The 23539-nt window shown below is 37.4% G+C and overlaps 1 protein-coding gene across 2 annotated transcripts in view; it reads right to left on the bottom strand.

The window, feature by feature from the left end:
• SDCCAG8 (SHH signaling and ciliogenesis regulator SDCCAG8) overlaps positions 1 to 23539 on the bottom strand; it is a 282359-nt gene that overhangs the window by 250278 nt on the left and 8542 nt on the right. For both annotated transcript variants that reach the window (XM_013003961.3, XM_045298104.1), the window contains exons 2-5: positions 12533 to 12685; positions 11079 to 11164; positions 6460 to 6573; positions 3067 to 3192 (exon numbers count right to left, since the gene is read on the bottom strand). In XM_013003961.3, coding sequence (XP_012859415.3) covers positions 3067 to 3192; positions 6460 to 6573; positions 11079 to 11164; positions 12533 to 12685 — 479 coding nt within the window. The remainder of the gene's footprint in view (positions 1 to 3066; positions 3193 to 6459; positions 6574 to 11078; positions 11165 to 12532; positions 12686 to 23539) is intronic.

Here is a 23539-nt window from a genome sequence, read left to right as displayed (position 1 = left end):
TAATGAAGCAAAATAAGAACATGAAACAGATTAAAGAGGGAAAGTGCAGGAAAAACGGCAAGAGTCAAGGACCCAGGTGGCCACAGTAGAGAGAGGAGGCCCGGGAATACGTCTAGAGCTAGTTATACGAAGTGGTCTTGTCCATTTGTGTTGAAGAACCACCTAATAGGAAACTGAAGACACTCTCAAAGGCCATCTTAAAGCTCAATAATAGACAAGACTATACAACAAACACCCCACCTGGGAAGAATGTGCACCTTAGGACAATCATCTAAAAAAGACCAAAGGGGCAAAATTTGCCCAAAGCCCAAAATAAGAAGACAAGTTGGTACAAGAAAACTGGACTAATGAAAATGAGCAATCTGAGGGGAAATAGGGAGAATACTGACACTTTATGGGGACTGTCATAGAACAATGTGTCTGAGAATTAATCTGATGGAGAAAACTAATTTAATATGTAAGCTTTTGCCTACAGCACAATAAAATGGTTTTTTTTAAGTAAATTAAAACAAACAAGCTGATACAAAATTCTATACAAAAGTTGATCAAGGAGGAAAATGAAGAACAAATTTAAATTTGCCATTGGAATTCAGATTTTCCAGAATCATTTTCTAGACTCTAGAACCCCTGTAACTACTGTCCTGAGATAACAGTTGACCTTCTTTGAACAACAATATACACACAAACCCCCAAATCCAACTTCCTTAGTTAACAAAGCACTGTGCTCTTTTAAAGAAGTATCAACGTAAGCTGAAATTGACTAGAAAGATTAGATGGAGAGCTTAGGAAGCGGGGAGTTTAATAGTAGTAGAATGATTTGGAAAGGGATTTTAAGAATGGTAGCACAACTTGAATAATATGATCAACGTTGCTGAATTATAGATGTGGAAATTGTTGGAATTGTGTATTCTTGATTGTATAATTTCACCAAAATGAAAAAAATATATATTTGAAATTAAAATCTCTGTGTGTGTTTGTGTCCTCTCAAGGTGACATGACACCTCAGCAACTGTCACTTACATCTTTGCATGGTATGCTAGCTTATGTGAACACTAAAAGAAATAAAGACAATTCTTTAAGAGCTTGTGCTCTTGTACTTATGACCACAGCTCTCTTTGATAAGTTTTGCTCATACTGCAAAACGTGTGTGCCTTCACCATCATTTCCTTCCCCTTTCACATTAGTACTCATTTCTGCCCTCTAATTCACTTGTCTGCCTCATTTCCTTTCAGAGTTCACTTCCTTTTTTTTTTTTTTTTTTCACTTCCCTTTCTTCGCCATTCAATAAACATTGAAAACTATACTTGAATTGCTGCTTGCTAAGTGATAATATAGTTGAAGCAAAATCAATATAATAACTTTAAAGTTAGTACATCTAATTATTTTGTAAATGACAAATCATCTTCAAATTGCATAGAAGCAAGTAAAATTAAAATTTTCAATCATTAACATTAATTACTATGTAAACCTTCAGAAACAAATTTTTACAGTGAAGAGACTTAAAACCTCAGAAACTGTAGGAGGTATTTTACTTTGTCCTACAGGGTCACTATGAGTCAAAATTGACTTGATGGCAATACACAGGTATAGCAAGAGTGAAAAAAATTTTAGGCAAACTTGATAAGTTACAGTCGAAAATAAACTTAAATGCTAAATATATATCAACACATGAGCACTAGCAGTGTAGTGGGTTGTGTTAGTTCCATTGGATGTTGGACTGCCAACCTAAAGGAAGGACAGCAGTTTGAAAGCCTCAGCAGTCTTGAAAACCCACAGGGGCAATTCCATCCTTTACGTAGGGTCAGTATGAGTCACAATCGTCTCAAAGTAAGTTTGGAGTTTGAGTATATATCACTACTAGAATTTTGTGTCACAAATTATAGATCATCTAGTCCATGTTCCTCAAACTGTGGTCTACCAGTATTAGAATCATGTAGATAATTTGCTAAAAGTTCGCAGCTGGCTCAGAATCTCTAGAGACAGAGTCTGAAATAGACACTGTTGACACAAACCCCAAATATTCATATTAAGGTCTGAGAATTCCAAATGTAGGTGAATCTTCTGTAGCAATGTCAGATCAGTTGGACTGCTAACTAAAAAGTTTGTGGTTAAAAGCTACTCTATAGCATGTAAATTAGCCTAAAAAAACAGTAGGTTTGGATTTAGTTTCTCAAATTACTACTAAAGAAACTGAGAACTATACCATGGAAAGCCCTCCAAAGATACTAGCTAAAAATTGTCCCTTGTTAGTGACAATGCTAAGAATAATATTTTAATCCTTTGGTCATCTGACCAATATCCTTTCTACTACATCATTCTGCTAATAAGACTTACTGAATTTCAGCACACAAGAAAAATGTGGAGAAATACAACTGAAATCTAAGCTAAGGCTTTGAGCAGCATCTAGATTTAACACAAAGTGTCAAACATTTCCTGTATAACACACTACCTGATGACCAATGTCAACATATTGGTATAAAAATGAAAAATAACAATAGCAATTTTTTGTGCAATGAATAATTAATACGTAACTTTAACATAGGTAAGTTAAAATTCCAATAAGACACTTACTTTGCAGAACTTTACTTCTGCCTCTAAATGATTACTGTACTGAGACGTCATGAATGATAGGGACAAGATTGTGCAAATGCAAGCTTTCCATATTGTGGGGGGAGGTAGTGGGCCAAGAAACGTCAATATGTTCTGAGAGGAAACTGGAGTCGATATGAGGCAACATAAAATCATTTGATTGCAGAACTCATTCCACCAAAGTGAACGTTAATTTTTGAGCCCTCAACGAATTCTGGCATAGGACTCCTGTTAACCTCCCAATAGTTTGGAAACTGAGGTGGAAGGGATGGGAAGGAGCATTTAGGACAAGAGGGAGAAGGTGAAAGCAATTAGGACAAAATACCCCATTGTCTTCTGACTTCAAAGCTTCTCTCTCCCAGCATCACTGTACACTCGGCCTTCTATGTGTTCTGTTTTTATAGTGAATTTTAGGTTTGGATGCTTTTCCCAATTAAGTAAACTAATATATAATTTACAGCTTTTAAAAATGCTCACAGATGCATCCAGAAGTGTCTGCTCTCTCATTGTCTCTTCTCCTCTTTGAGATTTCAGCGCTTGCTGGAGCCTGTCATTTTCAAGCACAACTACTTGAACTCTATTTTTCATTCCAGAGAGTTCCTCCTGTAAAAAGCAGGAAAACACAAACATGTTCAGCATTTTTATGCAGTGCTTCTATTTGTTGAATACTAATGGGTTCAACGTAACATAAAACATGGGAGACTTATGCTCTCTATTTCTGAAAATACTATAATTATACTTAGACCAAAAGGCAACTCAAACATCAGCTACAAAACAAAGAGAAACTTGGGGTGAGTAGTAAGTAGAGTACTTGCCGAGAGCCGTACATCACAGTGTGTGGTTTCTTACAACTTTTTTACTCCAAGAAACAGACTTATAGAAAGATCTTAGTTAAAAGATTTTTTTTAACAGAACAAGTTATACTGCCAAAAAATAAGAAAATATCATCCATGATCAAATGTCAATAACTAGTTGAAAGTCAACAGAGAATTAAAAGCAGGACGTTCTGGGATAGAGAGGCATAAGAAGTTAAACTGGTTCACTATGAATGGGCAGCCAGATGGAGGGAAATTGTGAATAAATAACTCCTCAGAAAGTTACAGATAATGAGTGTTTCATTGGTCTGAAAGAGTGTAGTATAAGGAATTATAAATAAAAATTAAACTTGCTATTATATGGTAAATAACTCTGAAAAAAATATGAAAAGTATCCAAATAAATAATAAAAGGAAAAGAAAGTGAGATAGTGGTATAGTCACATTAGAAATAATTACTTCAAGTAACTTTGAAACACTGAATTTTGATTGTATAATCTTAGAAAAATGTAGTCTGAGGATAAATAGATGTGTATTAATTTAAAACTGTGGAAAACAGATTGATAATAAATTACTTAATCTTTATTTCTAGTGTAATCAAAAGCTGTTATGCACCATGTACAAATTCCTTTTTATTTTATCCAGAAAAAAAAATCAAACCTGTAATTACACAAGATTTCTAGGCCTCTGAAACATTACTCCCTTGTTTAAATGTTTCAAATTAAAAAGACCTGACTTTCAAGGCTACATAATCATCTACTTTACCAGTTCATCTATACATTACTTATTTCTAAGTGATGTGCTCCATTTTAGGAAGATATCTTCTGGCTCCCATAAATAAGCCATAATTCAGCCTAAGCATATCCTTTTGTTGATGCTCTGTTCTTTACACCTCCTTTATGTTCATCTAAATGACCCTTTCCTTTAAAATTGACTCAAGGCCTTGCATTCACAAAAAAAACATAAAGGTTAACATTCTTTAATTTGGTAGCATTGCTCTCTTACAATTATAGTTTGTGTCATGGATTAAAGGACCCCATTTTATCCTCTATTATCCTGCTGGCTCTGGTGTTTGTAGGTAATAGATGGTAAATTTATTCTATTTGTTATTCTAATGGTAAATTTTAGTCACAATATCTTGTGGGATGATTAATGGGAAAATTCCTAAGATATTAATTCAGTTAAACTGGTAATCCAGGAGCACTGCATATTAATGGTTGTATCCTCCAGGTCTAATGGGCCAAAGATCAGGAACCTCTTTGAACAGTCAAGAAATGAATTTTCTAAAGGCTTCAGATGCAATAGACTGACATTATACCCTAACAGCAGCCAAATCGTAAAAATAAAATTTTGTTTTCATGCAGTGTTGTCAAATTGTCCCAAGTCATATCAACACTATGTACCACAAAATGAAACATTGTCCAGTCCTGTGTCAATCGACCTCATTGAGTGGCTTTGTCTTTTTCACTCACTCTACCAACTATGAAGTCTTTCTCCAGAAACTGGTCTCTCCTGGTAACATGTCCAACTTACATGAGACAAAGCCTCATCAGCTTTACTTCTACAGAGTATTCTTGCTGTACTTCTTTCAAAACAGATTTATTCATTCTTCTAGGAGGAGTCCAATGTACTTTTAATATTCTTCCCCAATACCATAATTCAAAGGCATCAATTTTTCTCTGGACTTCCTTACTCATCTTCCAACTTTTACATGCATTTGAGATGACTAAAAATAACATTCATCCAATATAATACATCATTTGATTTCTTCACTGCTGCCTCCATGACTGTTAATTGTGAGTCTATGCAAAATAAAATCCTTGACAACTTCAATCTTTTCCCCATTTATTATGATGTTGTTTACTGGCCCAGTTTTGAGGATTTTTTGCTTTCTTTCAGTTGAAGTGCAGTCCATATCAAGAAATTGATCTGTATCAATAAGAAGTTCAAATCCTCTTCACTTTCAGCAAGGAAGGTTGTGCCATATACATATCACAGACAATGAATGAGTCTTTATCCAATTCTGATGTCAGGTTCTTCTTCTTATAGCCCATCTTCTCAGAATATTTGCTCAACATGCAGATCAAATAGGTATGGTGAAAGGATTTAATCTTGATGCACACCCTCCTGATTTTACGTCATATAATATTCCCTTCTTGGTCTCTATATAGGTACCAGCTTAGTACAATTTTTAAAATATCAACAGATAGTTTAAAAGTTACCACACTGTCTGCTGATCTGCTGACCTACTGGTATTGAGAAGGAAAGAGAGCCCAAGAATAGAAAAGAAATCAAGGGAGAAGGAAGGAACAAAAGCTCCAACACGCTCTGGAAAGTCAGAAAGACTACGACGGCACCAGTGGCAGACTACAGTGCATACCGTCGAGGAATAGAACCTTTCGACATTAACAGTCACTTGGTTTCTGTATGAGTCATTACTATGATTACAGATCAAAGTAAGACACTTAATATCGACAATACAACAACTTTAGCTTAGAAATTTAGAATCCCCGCCTATCATACCAGTTTTAGTAAGCTGACAAGTTTGAGAGAATGATTGGTATTAGTATTCCAAGACATCTGACATGTGCTCAGGTAGAGTGTATGGGATAAAAAGGAAAAATTACAAAACATGAGAGCATATTACCAAACAATGAAGACACAGGTAGGGGCTACTTTGAAATAGAGCAACCAGAAATGGCATAGTTAAAAGCCATCACCCCCAAGCTTCTATAGCATGATGTCATTGCTTTTGTTAGTTGCTGTCAAGTTGATTTTTAAGCCACGGTGACTCCAGGCATCAGAATAGAACTGCTCCAAAGGGTTTTCAAAACTGCAACCTTTTGGAAGCAGATGACAGGCCTTCCTTCTGAGGCACCTCTGGGTGAGTTTAAACTACCAGCCTTTCAGGGGAGTAGGGGCTTCCTTCAATCATATGATAACCAATGTCAACGTACTGCTATAAAAATGGAAAATAACAATAGCAATTTTTGTGAAATTAATAATTAATATGTAACTTTAACATAGGTAAGTTAAACTTTCAGTAAGACACTTACCTTGCAGAACTTTACTTCTGCCTCTAAATGATGAATGTACTGAGACTGGTCATGAATGATAGGGACAAGATTGTGCACAGTAGGCATATTATTTTCTTCATCTGCTGATGAATTCTAAGGTTAAACAGGCCAAATTAAACACATTTAGATTTATGAAACAATCAGTATAAATGCTCCATATTCAATGTAGTATTGCTGTGAGGGTAACTCAACAACATTGCTACTGGGGTTCCAATTCATCCATACACAAGTTTACTCAAAGTAAAATGTATTTAAATGCGTCTCAGCAAGTACTGGATGGCTACAGGCAAGCTCTTTCAAGAACACACTTGGCTTACTTTTTATGTTACTGTTGGGTGCCACCGAGTTGACATGCCTCCACTTTCCATCTTTCTGACACCAGCCATCTCTCCCATAGCACTTTCTCCTTGTTGGTGAATTCAATATTTCATTGCAAAGGCCACACACAAGTCATAGACCATACTACCTGAGTTTTTAAGGATGTTAACAGGTTACAGTTACAATTCAGAATCATAAATGCTCAGGTAACAGTTCTTTCCACTCATTATGGCTTCTTTTCAGCCATGTCCCACAGTCATGCCTCTCTCTGGTTCTTGGTCATTCAGCCAAGCAGCCCCTTGTGCTTCTGACCTGCTTGTGCAAAGGTTACAAATCTCCTTCAGCACTCCACTCTCCATATATATATATGCTATCAGCATGTTCCCCAACTTCTCTTACCCAGACCCAACAGTAAAAGAGGAAATATACCCAACTGTATGGTCCCTCTCATACTGATTCGTCCCACCCATACATCCATACATATTAGTGGGCGTTATGACTAGAAGAGCCATATTAAGTAATTCACTGCACCACAGGAAGTCTTCAGAAATTCATGGAAAAATTAATATACAAGATAATGGAATTTTTGCATGAACATTTTGACCCTCCCTTGTTCCCACCCTCCACCCCACAGACACACATAAACCAAGGTAAAGTAACTGTCTTGGGATGATCTATTTGAGCTTTCTGAAAGTGTGCCATCCCATTTAGTAATGCTAAGATCACAAATGAACTGTCCTCTCCAAGATACTGCCATGAAGAGAATCACTTGCGACAAGTACAGTTCCCTGAGGAAGGGCTCTTCAGGTAAGTGTTTAATGCCACAATAAGTTCACTGACTGATGAAAAATTATATTAAAATGATCATTTATATCTATAAATACTGAATATAAACATAGAAGTTAAGCTGTTAGGTGCTGTAAAGTCATCTGCATATTGCGGGCTGTTAATGAGTCCTTCTTCAATACTGATGCTATGTACTTTTTCATTTAGTCCAGCTTTTCAAATGATTTGTTCAATTTATACTGAGTAAGTATGGTGAAAGGCTATAACTCTGGTGTGATCTTATAACCGTTTGTGATTTTAAACCAGAACATAAAGTACTTTGTTCCCAGTTCACAATAGCAAGAAACTAGAAGAGGCCCAAATGCCCAACAGAAGAATGAATAAAGAAACTATGGTACAAACACACAATGGGAAATTATGCATCCCTAAAAAATGTGATGAAAGCATGAACCATCACATGACATGGGAGGACCTGGAAACCATTATGCTGAGCGAAGTTAGTCAATCACAAAAGCAAAAATACTGTATGAACCCACTACTATAAGGAGAAACACAAATGAACAAATCTTAGAGACTAATGTCCAAACAAAAGGGTAGAAAATCTACCTACTGCCCATGAACTATACCTCACCCCCACCACCGCTCCCTTAAGTATACTTCATAAAAATCACCTTGAAAGAGGAGACCTCACATTGGCTGGAGTCACTCCTTCAAGAAAGGGAAGAAGGGAGACCACCATCCACTTGATGCTGTGCAAGACTGAGACACGGCTGTGACAAACCAACAGGCCCTCCACAGGAAAGACAGGAGCACCTTACTGGGAAATCAAGTGAAGACCAGGGGAGGGGAGCATCTGCATTGCAGCAGAGGCACTGCTACTTCGGTTGGTGAGTATGGTGGGTAAATAGGGAGAAGCAACCTCACATCAGAAAAGGATGCTTAACAACAATTGTAAGGAACCTAAATAGACAATAAACCAATTTTATGTTTCTTAGTGGACACTATGAATATGTTTCCACCTAATCCTCAGTGAACCATGCCATGGACTAAGCACCATGAAGACTTACACGCTGGCCTTACAGGCAACATAGCATTCCCAAGAGTCACACCAGCAGGACTCCAGGTAGAAGCCTGAGTGAAAGAACTGCTCCCCTTGTATTAATATGACAGGTTTTAATCTGATAGGCAAAGTTCTGCACTTGTAAAAACTGATATGGGAAAAATTTCCCTGAGCACCAATCCCTATGCTCAGTGTAAACAGTTCAATCAATTAAGAAATCAATCTGCACAAAGCAACAACTCATGGATTGCACCTCGCAATTGGACTATATTTGCATAACTCTTCATATCAACAGTATCTCAAATTCTATGTCATTGGAAAAATTATTAATGTTATTAATGCAATCGCCTTCTACTCCAGGAGAATGATTGACAATGTTTTTCTTTTTAATTTCTTTTTTGTTTTTCTGCCTTTTGTTTTTTGTTGTTGTGCTTGTTGGTTTTGGATTTTATCAAAGTATGACCACCAAACTAAATCAGAGTCATTCATAACTCATGGACAAGTAGATGAATTCTGGGCACCCAATTAACTGTAGCCCTAATCCAAGAAGAGTTAGTTCTTATAACATGGCCTGGCTTGATACTCTCTTTCATGAAATGATCACTGAAGATAAGGGTGCTACAGCAAAGTGTGGTGTAGAAAACAGGTGGTGCCTGGCCAACAATTGGAACATTATCTGGGGTCTTAAAGGTTTGTATCCAAAGAAGCAACCATCTAAATGGGGCATCAACTTAGTCCACATGGATGAAGCATATCAGCCCCTGTGATACAAAGGAGAAAATAACAAAAGCCATTTATGACAAAGGGAAAAGTATCAGAGTTAAAGTTGTGAATATCCAATTTGTAGAAGGCTATGGAAGAGAGTGGGAGCCCAAAATCCATCTGCAGAGTATCTAGTCAGATTAAACATCTGGTAGATCCTCTCAAGCCACAGGCAAGGGACTCAAGCAACTTTACACTGAGACAGAGATTATTGTAAACTGGATTTTGGTGGATCCAACCATGGCATAATATGATACTTGGTCAGTGACCTCCTTCTTGACCCAACCTGAATTTGCTCTGGGCTCTAGTATTTCTCGTTTGTTCCATGACAAAAATATCCTGTCTGGCTTTTTAAATATTGATGATAGCCTTTTCTTTCTTATTCTTTATTTGTATTTGTATTTTTATATTATTATTATTTTCCTCTTGCTGTTTTTAAAATTATTTGTTAGGTTTCCCATTTTGGGAAGCACAGAAGGAATGGATGCATAGAGACATTAACTAATGCAATGGTTTATCAGGGATGTAGTGGGGTAGGTAGGGGTGGAGAGTGTAGGGGGATTTGGGAAGTAAACAATGAATCCAGGAGTGGGGGGGGGACACTAGAACTGATTATGATGATGTATATACAACTCTTAAAAAGCAGTTTAACCATGGAAGTGTCTGATATGTGAATACTATATAAAGAAACCTACTTAAAAAAAAAAGAAAATAATAGAAAGAAACCAAACTTGACCAACGGTGACCATGGGTGAAGGAGAAAGAACTATTGCTTAAGGGGTATTGAGTTTATGTTAATGGTGGTGGAATAATTTGGAAAAGGATATCAATAATGGTTGTATACACAAAGTGAATGTAATGACACTGAATTATACATGTAGAAATTGTGGACTTGGATAATGTTTTATTGCGTGTATTTTTTCCACAATTAAAAAAATTATATGAATAGCAATGAGTACGAGGAGAATATGTTCTAGAATTGACTGTTGTGTTAACTGTACAACTCTTCTTGATATGAATGAATTATTAAAGTATATGACATGTGAAATGAGGAGTTAATAAAACTTTTAAAAATAAATAAAGTACTTCTCTCCAAAGTAGTAGTTAAACATAAAAGGTTGGGATGAGGAGTTAATATGGGACTATGATATTTCAGCTTTGAGTAAAGAAAATAAATGTTTCTATAGTTTCCAATAGGAAGTCCTGGTGGAATAGTGGTTATGGATGATTCATCACAATCCACCAGGTCAGCAGTTTGAAACCAGCAGCCACCGGAGGGAGAAAGAACAGGCTTTCTACTCCTGTAAAATCAGAGGGGCAGGTCTGCCCTGTCCTGCAGGGCTGCTATGAATCGACAATGACCTGACAGCAGTGAGGTTTTGGTTTCCAGTATACAGACTTGTGTCCAGCTATCATCACACGCAGAAAATTCAAAGTACTCTCTTTCAAATAAATAAGTTTTAAAAAAGCTTCAAATTCTTTCTGCCATAAAATCTCTCTTCTTTGGAGGCAAGATACTTTATTACTCTTTCTTTTAATGTTTTACTTTATGTGCATGTCCTGCTTAGATTAGAATGCACCTACAACATGCACTGCTAAAATGTCACTGTAATGTTAAAAAGCAGCTAGAAAAATAAAGCTTTTTAGTCAGGCTGTATGCATTGATACTCACTGAAGGGGGCATTTTTCGTCTTCTTGATGGAGATAGCTTACTTTCCTTAGCTGCTTGTTGGCGCAACAAAGCTTTGAGTTGATTAACTACAGAAAAAAAGTAATAGGTTTATTAACCATGTTTCACATAGTTGAGATCCATGGTTTATCACCACACATCTATCCTTCCATGAATTCAGCAAGTATTGTTTAAACATATTTACACATTAATAACTTTGCTACTGACAATGATAAATATAAGACCATCTCTGCCACTTATGAGCTAAGAATCCGGGGAGCAAAAATAGGTACAAGTACAAAGCAATAACATATAGTTGCACATAGAACTAGAGTTATACATAGGGTACACTATGTCTATGTTTTCACTATGAAGGGTAAACAGGAATCACCAACAAAAAAGGATGAGAAACATTCCAGTTACAGTGTATAGAACATGCAAAAGATAGAAGTATGACCAGGAGGTTAGCATGAGTAGAACATGCTTATGATGGGAAAATGAGGCTACAGAAGTAAGCTGGAGTCACCTTAGGAAAATATAGTCAAATCATTGTAAAGATTTTGAACCTAACCCTATAGGAATTGGGATGGCAAGGGGTGGGGGAGGGAAAAGCAAAGAAATAACTTGTGTTTCAGAAATAAAATCCTAGCAGTAGAACAAAAGACATCCTGGAGTTATTACTCTATGGAGGTTAAAGAATTGTTCTGGCTAAATATTGATGGTGGTTTTATCTTTCTATTTGTATTTTTATCTTTATATTATTATTATTTTCTTCTTGTTGTTTTGTTTTTTTCTTTTTGTTGCGTTTCCCCGTTGGTGAAGTATAGAAGGAGTAGATGCATAGAGACAATAATTGATGCAATGGTTTATGGGGAGAGAGAGGGGGATTCGGTGTGGGGAGTGTCAGGGATTTGGGGAACAATGAATGGGGAGATGGGAGAAGCACTAGAACTGATTGTGATGATCTACAACTCTTTTTAAAAGTGATTTAATCACGGGAGTGTCTCATATGTGAATACTATATCAAGAAAACTACTAAAAAAAAAAGAAAGAAACCAAACTCTACCAATAGTTACCATGGGGGAAGAAGAAAGAATTGTTGTTTAGGGGGTACTGCGTTATGTTAATGATGGTGGAATAATTTGGAAAAGAATATCAATACTGTAATGGTTGTACAACATGAAGAGTCAATCAATGACACTGCATTATACATGTAGAAGTTTTGTTGTGTATATTTTTGCCACAATTAGAAAAAATAATAATTAAGCAAATAACAATGAGTACAAGGAAGAAGAAAATGTTCTAGAATTTACTGTTCTGATAATTGTACAACTCTTCCTGATATGATTGAACTATTGAATTGTACGACATGTTGATAGAGTGCTAATAAACCGTTTTTTAAAAAGTCAAGAAAAAAGAATTGTTCCGGCTAGGGCTGATTTTTCACACTCACTCACCAGCATGGCTGTGTTGCAATTCCCGCCAGGCAGTCCCAGTGTCCTCAGGCCCTACACTGGTGCTGAAACAAGGATCCGGTGCACCTTCTACAATGGTGACATCACCTTCTCTCAGAGCACATTTCAGTTGATGGATGCTTTCATTGGCACGTTCTACAATGACAATACAATAGCAGTCAAGGCTAACAAAACGTGGGTATACCATATGGACTCTTGCTCAAGAAAGCAGTTTCTAAAGGAGAAGCAATTGTTTTGTGCACTTTCTGGGGGTTAAAATGCAGAGTCTTATCAAGCTTGAGGAGGTAGTGAAAGCAGATAAAGTTCATGGACTTGATGGTTTCTGAGTTCCCTGATACTTCAATATGTGTGTGTATGTATATCTATATATATGTGTGTATACATATATATAGACATATATATGTGTGTGTGTATACATATATATAGATACACATACACACATATATAGACATATGCACACATACATAAATATATACCATCACCAGCAAGGAGAGCCAACCCTTTCTAGAATTAAGTGACTTTAGGAAGAAATCTTTCCCTCCTAGGCCTAAGAGGCCACTACCAGATCTAGAGACACTGCAGTCAAAAAGGCAGAAGTGACAAGAAGCATCTTGTCACACTAAATCTTCAACCAGAAAACCAACCCTCATTAGCCTGTCATACCCTGACATCCCCATCAAGAGATATTCAACTGTATGGCCTAGTTTTGTGCCTTTCTTTTCGTAAGACCCAGTCTTTTATTGAGGTAGTAGATAAAACCATGAAGTGAAAATTGTATTGGCTATTGATGTATACCACTAGAATAAAATTTTCATGTGTAACCAATTCTGAAACTGGTCTTAATAAACATGTTGGCATCTCTCAATTGTTTTTCTCCTCCTTCTGCAGAGATTTGCCTTTTGCTACTCAGATCAATCTTGTTAACCAGCAATATGATATCAACATTGTCATTTCTGTTCCTACATCTTCTATCCATTTATCAGCCTCCTTGAAAGAATGGATGCTTGTGATGTCACAGACAACTTCTACAACAGTTTAATTATGACTATAGCTAGGAATTGGACCCTCAAGAGTTCTCTTAGCCAGTTGTGTCCAGGAACTGCAAGGGGATTGCTTAATCCTCTAAATAGATGATCTGACACAAGAAGTTAATTCCAATAGTTGTCAGAGCTGCCATACATGAAGTGAGTGATAATGGCTAACTTCCTCACACCACAGCTCTGACTGGTTTCTAGCTCTTGGCCCTCCACTCCGATTTCATTTCGCACTTTGTGACTCTAACCACAGCTCATGACTAGCTCTGCGCCTTGGTTTTAATCAAAATTTGAACTGAAGTGAGTATAGTAGTAGCTCCTTTTTGTATGCTACTGTCAGGTGCTCTCAAGTGATTCCGACTCAGAGCAGCCCTGAGTACAACCCAACAAAACACTGCCCAGGTCTGCGTCGTCCTTAACAATCGTTCCTCTATTTTAACCTGCTCTTGCAACCACTTAACCAATCCATTCCATTGAGGACCTTAAACTCTGTTTCACCGAGCCTCCACCATGAGGTTCTTCTCTTCTCTTGAACTGGTCCTTTCTGATGACATTTCCAAAGTATGCTATCCTTTCTTCTAAGGAGCATTCTGGCTGTACTTTAAAAATAGATTTGTCTGTTATTCTGGCAGTCACGAAATATTTCATATTCTTTGCCAGTAGTCTTTGTTATCCTAGTTGACAGCCATCAATTTAGAGTGTGAGAGGCTGGAGGCACAGTGAACGAGGTGTGGGCTGCTAACCGAAAAGTCAGCAGTTTGCACCCACCAGCTGCTCTGCAGGAGAAGGTTAGGACTTTCTGCTCTTGTACAGACATGCAGTCTGGGAAACATTACACAGGTCACTGTGGTCAGAACTGAGTTGAGGGCAGTGGCTTGGGTTGGGAAAATTCCTCTTATAACACTGCAGGCTGACCTCACCTCACATACATTTATCACTCCCCAAACCCACACTCACTGCCACTGAGTCGATTCTGATTCCTGGTGAACCTACGCTGTGTTTCCAAGACAATAAATGGTTATAGGAGCAGAAATGCTCGTCTTTCTCTCACAGAGCAGCTGTTGGTTTCAAACTGCTAACCTTTCGATTAGCTGCCCAAGGCTCACACATAACACTTGTATCTAAGATAAAATAGTGATAGGCATGCAGTGGTAACAGAAGACCATGTTTTACCCTAATTAAGATGGCCTTTTCCCTGGTTCTGGAGAAAACCACTGGAGTAATTGTGATGCACTTGTTTGAGACTTGCAGGGGCAGCTCAGAATGTGTGAGAGCTGACCACACTAGATACGACTCACCTGAGAACTAAGAACTAGCCCCAGGTGGCCTGATTGAATCTACCATGCAGGACTGGCCAATACAAGCCCTGAATACAGATCTTAGTTTCTTGATAGGTGAGAACATCTGCTCTTGTGTCATGTGGACGCTCAAGCTTGCCATGGGCATCCTGAAGGCACTGACGGAAACCTGTCCTGAATCTGTGGCCAGCAGGGCAGAAGTTTAGGTTGTTGTATAAACTCCTCAAATTTGAAGTTGGCAGCTGCCTATCTGGCAGTCAGAAAGATGGTGTCTTTTTTTTTAAAGTATATTTTATTAAGTTTTTGGTCAAAGTTTATTCAGCAGTTTAGGTTCCATATGACCATTTCTACACAAATTGTTCAGAGCCATTAATTCTATTTCTGCCCTCCACTCTTCTCTTTATTTGCCTTCTGATTGCTCCATCTCCTGTACTCTAATTTCTGTGGACCTTGCTTCTCATCTTTGCTTTGGACTAATTGTTATCCTTTTGGTCTCACCTGGATTTTTGTGTATGGTGTACTGTACTTATAGACAATATTGTGTGCCAAAGGAGAGTGCCCTGTTAACTTGTATGTGCTGATCTACCTCCAGGTGGCTAGAATCACAAAAAGAAAATGCTGCAAGGCTGACTGGTGCAAAGGAAATGAGAACATGGATACTCCACATCAATCTCCACATTTTGGGAATGGATTAATACTGATCCTTACTACACAATCACTATGTAAGGAATGTGACTACTGCAGACACTATGTAAACAGACCACATGGAGAGGACACGTCTGAGAATACATGGACAAGGAAACACACCACCACCACCACCAGCCCACCTAGCTTCCAAGACCCCAGTGTCTTGTCACAGGCCATTTAAATGTAATCATATGCAAAGTGCACAAGAACTGCCTAGTTAAGCCTAGCCAATCCTGGTGGGCCAGGGGACTATGCATTGGGCTGTTAAATGCAAGGCAAGCAATTCAAAACCACCAGCCTCTCTGCTCCAGTAAAGATTTATAGCCTTGGAAACCCACAGAGGCAGTTCTACTGGGCTAGACTCGATCAAAGTGAGTTGAGTGAGTTAAGCATACTATTGATGGCATTACTAAAGTTTGTATCTCACATTAGGGATATTTTTACATTATAACAACTGGAGAACTAAGAAATCAATTGATAACTCCATTAGTTAAGGTCCAGTTACTTTTTTGGTTTACATAGTCTGTGAGAGAAAAATGAAGCTTTCTACTCCTGAAAAGAGTTAAAATCTCAGAAAACCACAGGGGCTATATGGTAACCATGAGTCAGAGTTGTGTGGATGGCAAAGAGTTTGGGTTTGGTATTGTTTGTTATAATTAATCTCCTGATTAATTTCACTGGGTTAAATGTAGCAGACAATAACAAAGAAAATGCTTGGCGCAGGGCAGAAGAGATCCATATTTCAATCACCATTTTCAAATGCTGACACCTGCATTTGTATAACATCTGTATAAAAGTTATTTTAATTAATTGGTTCATTAAGTCAATGTTCATATCCACATAACTTAGACACGCATATTTTTAAAAGATGTGTGCCGTATGAATACATACCCAACGGGTCACAAAACTACTTCAGGTGAATTCCATCTAACCTAAATTTTCAGAATCTTTAGAAGAGGTACTTTCCTGAAGAGGGCTATATAACAATGAAGACCAAGAAGGTTTTGCTCTCTTCTGCCCTTCACCCTTCTTGAACAATTGAGAATTATTGCTTCTCGCGCCCTCTATGGGAAAAGCACCTGCTTGATGGTGCCTATATGAGAAGCCTAAGAAAGCTAAAAGTACACCTATATTTTCATTGCCAAAGCACCATACAAATCTATAAACATACATTCTGCAGGACCATGACAAACAGATCCCATCTTCTCCAGGCTTAATCATTTTAGGTTTGCAATACAAACAACAATCAGATGCTAAAGTTAAAAATACACGCTCGGTTATAAAATAGCTTTTGTGTTTGGTTTCCTTGCTCAGAGCAGGTCTTTCCAGTCAGCAGGTCTTTCAGATCAAGGTTCCTATTACTCAACTGCAACAGAGCTCCCGTGAGTTTTATCACTGCATTTTCCTCCAAACCACTTACATTTATACACACAGATCTTTCTCTGACTCGAATGTGGTGTTGTTTATTAACTAATCCTGTCCTCTTACTGAGCCAGGATTTAAGGAAAGTTCAGATATGCTGTTGGAACAAAATAAAAAGCAGCAAATGGTTTTCTAGAAATGTAGTATTTTCTAAAGCAGTGATACAGTTCCTCATGTCGTGGTGGCCCCCTCCCCCCAAACCATAAAATTATTTTTGTTGCTACTTCCTAACTGTAATTTTTGCTACTGTTATGAATCAGGCGATCCCTGTGAAAGGGTCGTTTGACCCCCAAAGAGGTCGCGACCCACAGGTTGAGAACTGCTGTAAGATTTATTCACAGAAAAAGGAAATCAAAGTGTTACATGATAGCAATTTAGCACATGGAACCTTAGATTTCTGCACTTAAATCTAGAAATCAAGCACTTTCCTTTGTATTCAATGGAAAGGAAACAGGGTTTGACTACCATTAAAAATGTTCCATGGTTCTAGGAAGTGATTTCACATGTGAGATAAAGAATAATTATTTATTTTTACCTAATCTGATTAAGAGTTAATCAATTATATTGTGGGGGCAGGAGGGCCTGAAAAAAAAAACCCCTATCTAAAGGAAAATCTCTATAGAGTTCTGTTATCAGATCACAATGATGTCAGAGTTTCATGATCCCTTAATCCCTTTTCTAATATTCTTGTTTAATCTTTCAGAATTTATAGTTAAACTGCACTATGAAAAGTGTATTAAGTAAATTGGCATATTGAACAAGTTTCAGGAAAGGACAAAGGAAATACTGGATTAAAGAATTAATCCACAAAAAGAATAGGAATTTGCAAAAATGGAGCAAAAAGAACTAAAAAGGTGAGTGGTTATTTTAAGCAACTTCACTACAGCATTTCAAAACGTACTAAGTACTTTCAAATGCATACATAGTAATATCGTTACACACTGAAACAAACAGCTAATTCTGATGAGTAATAATTTTCATGGCTCAGATGAACTACTATTGTTCTTCAACTGGAGCCGCTGTAATTGGAGATCACATGGTCCTAAGAACCCCAGGTGCAATCAGTTACCTGGTGTTTGTGTTAGGCAACCAGAGTAGACAGGAGAGGCAGCAGTTACCATTTCCCGTCCCACTGCTAATGAGACACAGTTTTCTCTTTCTACTGCCAAGAGTAGCAGCAACAATACTCATTTGTTTCTTCTACTGAAAGGGCAGTAAGATCTTTCACAATGTATACTAATCTCTTCTCCCAACACCACCCAGTGCAGTCCACCTCATGCTACATATAAAGATAATTATAAACACAAATAAAATCACAGGAACATATGTAAATATATATTACTGCCATTCTGTTATCCAAAGTTTGATTAAGTTTGAACACTGGTATTTGGGCTGATGACTGCCAACCACCTAAGTTTGTATCATTTGTTTTCCTAATCTAGTTGTCCTCTACTCTACATGCCGGCTGCTCACTCTCTTCAACAAGACATTTTCAACAAAGGGAAAATGTGTCTCAGTCCAAGAAGGATCACAATTTATATATGGATTGTGAATTATTCATTTCTGCCTCACCCATTTATATATGGATTGTGAATTATTCATTTCTGCCTCACCCATTTCTCCTGGGAGATGTGAAAGCTAATGGCCCTGGTGACCTGGAGGGGAAACCACACCCTGAGAAGTGCCCAGCTATCTCTCAGAAATGAAGCTTACCTAGGCTGAGAAACAAGAGGTACGACAGTTCCCTCACAAACTCAGACTAGCAGAACAATGAAACCAAGCAAGACGAGAGAGTCACATGTCTTTCCACACTTGACTGGGGTACAGTCTAGTGCAGAGGGTTGCTACGGGTAGCTAGCACACCAAGATAAAAACAGCATAATCCAAGGTCAGACAAACTCAGCTATGAAAACAGCAATCACAGCAAGCGAAATGAATTAAAAGAACCTCCAGAAAGAGAAAAAAACAAACAAAGAAAATCCTAAGACTCTTATAGCTAAAAAAAATCTGCTAAAGTACTTGGCACCACCAAGAATGAAACATAATCTGATCAAGAAGGAAACTATCTTAAGAAAGCAGTCTCTAGGACAGGGGTCCTCAAACTATGGCCCGCTGAGGACATTTATTCGGCCCGCCAGGTGTTTTTGCCCCGTTTTGCTTTTTACTTCAAAATAAGATATGTGCAATGTGCATAGGAATTTGTTCAGTTTTTTTTTTTTAACTATAGTCCGGTCGTCCAATGGGTCTGAGGGACAGTGAACTGGCCCCGTTTAAAAAGTTTGAGGACCCCCTGCTCTAGGAGATCATTAAAAATGTAAGGTGTTAGCAAATCCAGTAGATTGGCTATATACATTAGGAGTTATTTCCTTGGCACCAACTGAGAAGATGTATACACTTACCACTTTTCATAGAGAAAAAGCCGAGGTGGCAAAAGCACACAGGTAAAACCATCAGCCAAAACAACCGGTGCCCTTATTGTAATTACTCTCAATTGTGTTTGTTGCATGATAACTATAGGAAAAAATGATGTTGAAGATTTCATTTCATTTGGATCAACAGCCAATGCCCATCAAGAGAGCAGTCAAGACATCCAAAGACACATTGGGCAAATCTGCTGAACAAACATCTTTTAAAAGGCTAAAATACAAAGATGTCACTTTGAGGACTAAGGTGCATCTGGAGCTAGCCACCATTTTTTCAGTTGCCTCATATGAATCCAAACCCTGGACAATGAATAAGGAAGACGACAGTATAGGTGCCTGTGAAGTATTTTATCACCGTAGTGGTGTTGAGAATGGCATAACTTGCCACCTTGGCTGTCATCAGAGTTTTATAATTATTGTAATTAAGAGTTTAGGATTATTTTGTTTCAAGGTCTAACACATGAAGCAATTTTTACTCAAAGGCCATTTTCAAACTTACTTAATTGCTCATTCTTTTAAAATCCCATTGGTCTTTGAAAGGAGCCTTGCTGGTAAGTGCGTGGCTGCCAATCAGAAAGTTGGTGGGTGAACCTCACCAGCTGGTTCATGGAAGATAGATGTGGCAGTCTCCTTGTGTACAGACTATACCCTTGGAAACCCTAAGGGGCAGTTCTTTTCTGTCTTGAGATTCACTGTTTGGGGGAGTGGGCTTTGATGAGCCTCCCCATAATGAAGGTCACTTAGGACACACAGCACATTTCGAACCACCTTGTCTTTTTTTTTGACTCAGCGGAGTATTACTAAAGTAAAAAGGTGAAAATTTTAACCAATGAAATATTCAGGGTGGAAATCCTTAAACCCCCAAAGAGAATATCATTCATACAGTAGCTTAAGATTAACTTAGCCTGTTCCTTTTTATGTTCAAGAAAAAGTGAAAATGACCCAACAATTTCTTAACACTGGAACACCTAGTTTCTATTCCACATTATCCCAGGAATGACTATTTATTGGCAAAACATCCTTTGCTGGTCTTTTTTTAAAAAAAACAAACAACCCTCATTGCCATCGAGTCTATGTTGACTCAAAGACTCTATAGGATAGAAAGGAACTGCACCTGTGGGTTTCCAAGACTGTAATTCTTTATAGGAGTAGAAAGCCCTGTCTTTCTCCTGTGGAGTGGCTAGGTGTTTTGAACTGCTGATCTTGAGGATGACAGCCCAATAGACGGCCACTACACCAAAAGGGCTCCTTTGCTGGTCTGCTAGATCCTGTCTTTTTGGAATTAAGACTGACTTGTCATTATTCTGGTAGTCATAAAAATGAAAACTAATAACCCCATATTCAGAGCAAAGTTCAAATAAACATAAAACAACAAATGCTAGTAAGAATGTGGAGAGACTAAAATGCTAAAACTGCTGTGGAAAGCAGTATGATGCTCCCTTTAAAAGTTAGAAATAGAAATACCCTATGTGCTGTCAATCCCACCACTTGTTATATAACTTAAAGAAACCTGAGTGGTGAAACAGATAAACATTTGCAGGTCCATGCTCACTGAAGCACTATTCACAAGAGCAAAAAATTGAAAACCACCTAAGTGTCCATCAACAAAAGAATGATAAACCACCTTTGGTATACTCACACAATGAAATACTGCCAATATTCAAGAATACTCACTACTCAGCAAAATATCTTTAAACATGGATGAACCTGGAGTACATTATATTTAGTAAAATAAGTCAATTATAAAAACAAATATTTTATGACAGCACTATTTGAAAAAGCAAAGAAAAGGTTTTCACACGAAAAGAACCATTCTTTCTTTGATTGTTTCCAAGGTTAGAGGGGAAAAAAGTGTAAAATACTGCCAAGAGGGCAGATACATTTTAACTTGAAAAGGAAGGTCATATATAATAAGAAGTTGGTCTGCCATAAAATATGGAGGTAGGGGATGACATGAGGAATGCAAGAATAGACAACAGAGGTAAATACTGTTATACACAAGACTGCAATAAAAATGATCTAGGAGTAGATGCACAAATAGACAAGTAGGAGAGAAAGTAGCACTATATACTCACAAATATAAACAGGTTTGACAGGATATTTCTACATGTGTAGTTTACCTATGCCACAAAACTATCTATGAATGTAATGAAGCATCCAAGGGGGGGAAAGTTATGAAAACTTCTTAGACATATCCAAACACCTTGAAGGGATGAGTGGCTGGGCCCGGGGGATCAGGACTATAACACCATCAATTGGCACAGCACAGTTCACAAAGGCAATGCTCCATATCCTCCTTTGAGGAGTATGACTGGGGTTCTAAAAGTTCATGAGTGGTCGTCCAAAGTGCAACTATTGGTCTTTCCCTTTCCAGGTAAAGAAGAGTAAAAAAACGGATGACACAGGAATGATTATTACAAAAGATGAATGAGCCACACAAACATCCCTCTCCATGGCCCTGACAACAGAAGAACTAGAGCAGCGGTTCTCAACCTGTGGGTCGCGACCCCTTTGGGGTCAAAGGAGCCCTTTCACAGAGGTTACCTAAGAGCATTGGAAAACATATATTTCCAATAGTCTTAGGAACTGAGACACCGCTCCTCTACATGCTTCAAAACAAAATTTCATTTATTTGTAACTAGAAATATTTCCCAATCTAACAATAAAAATAATCTTGCATATCAGATATTTACATTATGATTCATAACAGTAGCAAAATTACAGTTATGAAGTTGCAATGAAAATAATGTTATGGTTGAGGGTCCCAACATGAGGAACTGTATTAAAGGGTCGCGGCATTAGAAAGGTTGAGAACCACTGCACTAGAGGGTGCCCAGCTACCGTTCTCAACTGCTGTGAGAGGGCCCACAATGGAAGATTCTGGATAGAGTGGGAGAGGAATTCAGAGCAAAACTAAAATCACAAAGACCAGGTTTACTGGTGATGTAGAGACTGGTTGGACCCACAGGAGTAAGTCTTGTTGAACTCACCCTTTTGGCTCAATTTTCAGCCAAAGAAAGAGTAGGTCTATAAAAAGAACAGTAACACTGGGGAAATCACATTCCTTAGAATAATCAACAATTTGAGATTTTAAAAAGGCATCACTTGCCCATGGCCAAAGTTCAGAAGGTTTAGGGAAGGAGGAGTAGAAAAAGGAAACACAAGACAGATATGAAATAGGTGAGACAATCGCTACATTGTAGATATTGCAATCAATGGTATGAAACAAAACATGTATGAATTGTTGAACGGAGAACTTAACAGCTGTGTAAACCTTGACCCAATTCACAAACCATGAGACGGCTCCAAATTGTTGTACACAAATAAAATTTTTAAAAAGTGAACATTTCTTATGAATTTTCTGAAGCCCCCATGTATTGAGAAAATACATGTAAATATAAAGATGTATATGTATACGTGTTACATTTACATAAATTTTATTTATAAAATTTTATAAATAAAATATAAATTCAGATGTTTAAAACTTTCATTATCATTTCTTATTTAGTGATAATAAAATTTCACTTAGCGATCATAAACGTTTTAAACAGAAATGCTAAAATTATATTGTCAGTTCAGATGAAATACTTCCATTGTTGATTCTTAGTCTCAGATGGATAATAATAAAAAAGTAGTTACTATGGAAAATATATTTTTATATTCCTTATAAATATTTTTTTAAATGCAGAACACATCTGAGAAAAGCAAGACACTTTAAGAGAAGAAATTTAAGTCATACAAGTAAAACAGAAACAATTTTTTTTCCAAAAATTAACATAAGTATACCAAAGGCCCAGATGATCTAACTGCTATCTAATTTACTAAATTATTGGCTCATGAGATTAAAACCACCTTTGTTACAGATGTGAGCCTTTCCCTAGTAATATAAAAATACTTTGCAAGAACTAGAGTTGTATGCCAATCATATATCAGGGTATTTTTTTTTTCCTTTTATTTTAAATTTTTATTTATTTATTTATTTATTTTTGACATTTATTTTTTTCTTTTTTAACATTTTATTAGGGGCTCATACAACTGTTATCCCAACCCATACACACATCAATTGTGTAAAGCGCATTTGTACATCGTTTCTCAAAACATTTTCTCTCCATTTAAACCCCCGAC

Source organism: Echinops telfairi, unplaced genomic scaffold (assembly GCF_000313985.2).
Source record: "Echinops telfairi isolate 266 unplaced genomic scaffold, ASM31398v2 ScPeMD7_7424;HRSCAF=8462, whole genome shotgun sequence".
Lineage (NCBI taxonomy): Eukaryota > Metazoa > Chordata > Mammalia > Afrosoricida > Tenrecidae > Echinops > Echinops telfairi.
This window is presented reverse-complemented; position numbering and strand designations above follow the sequence as displayed.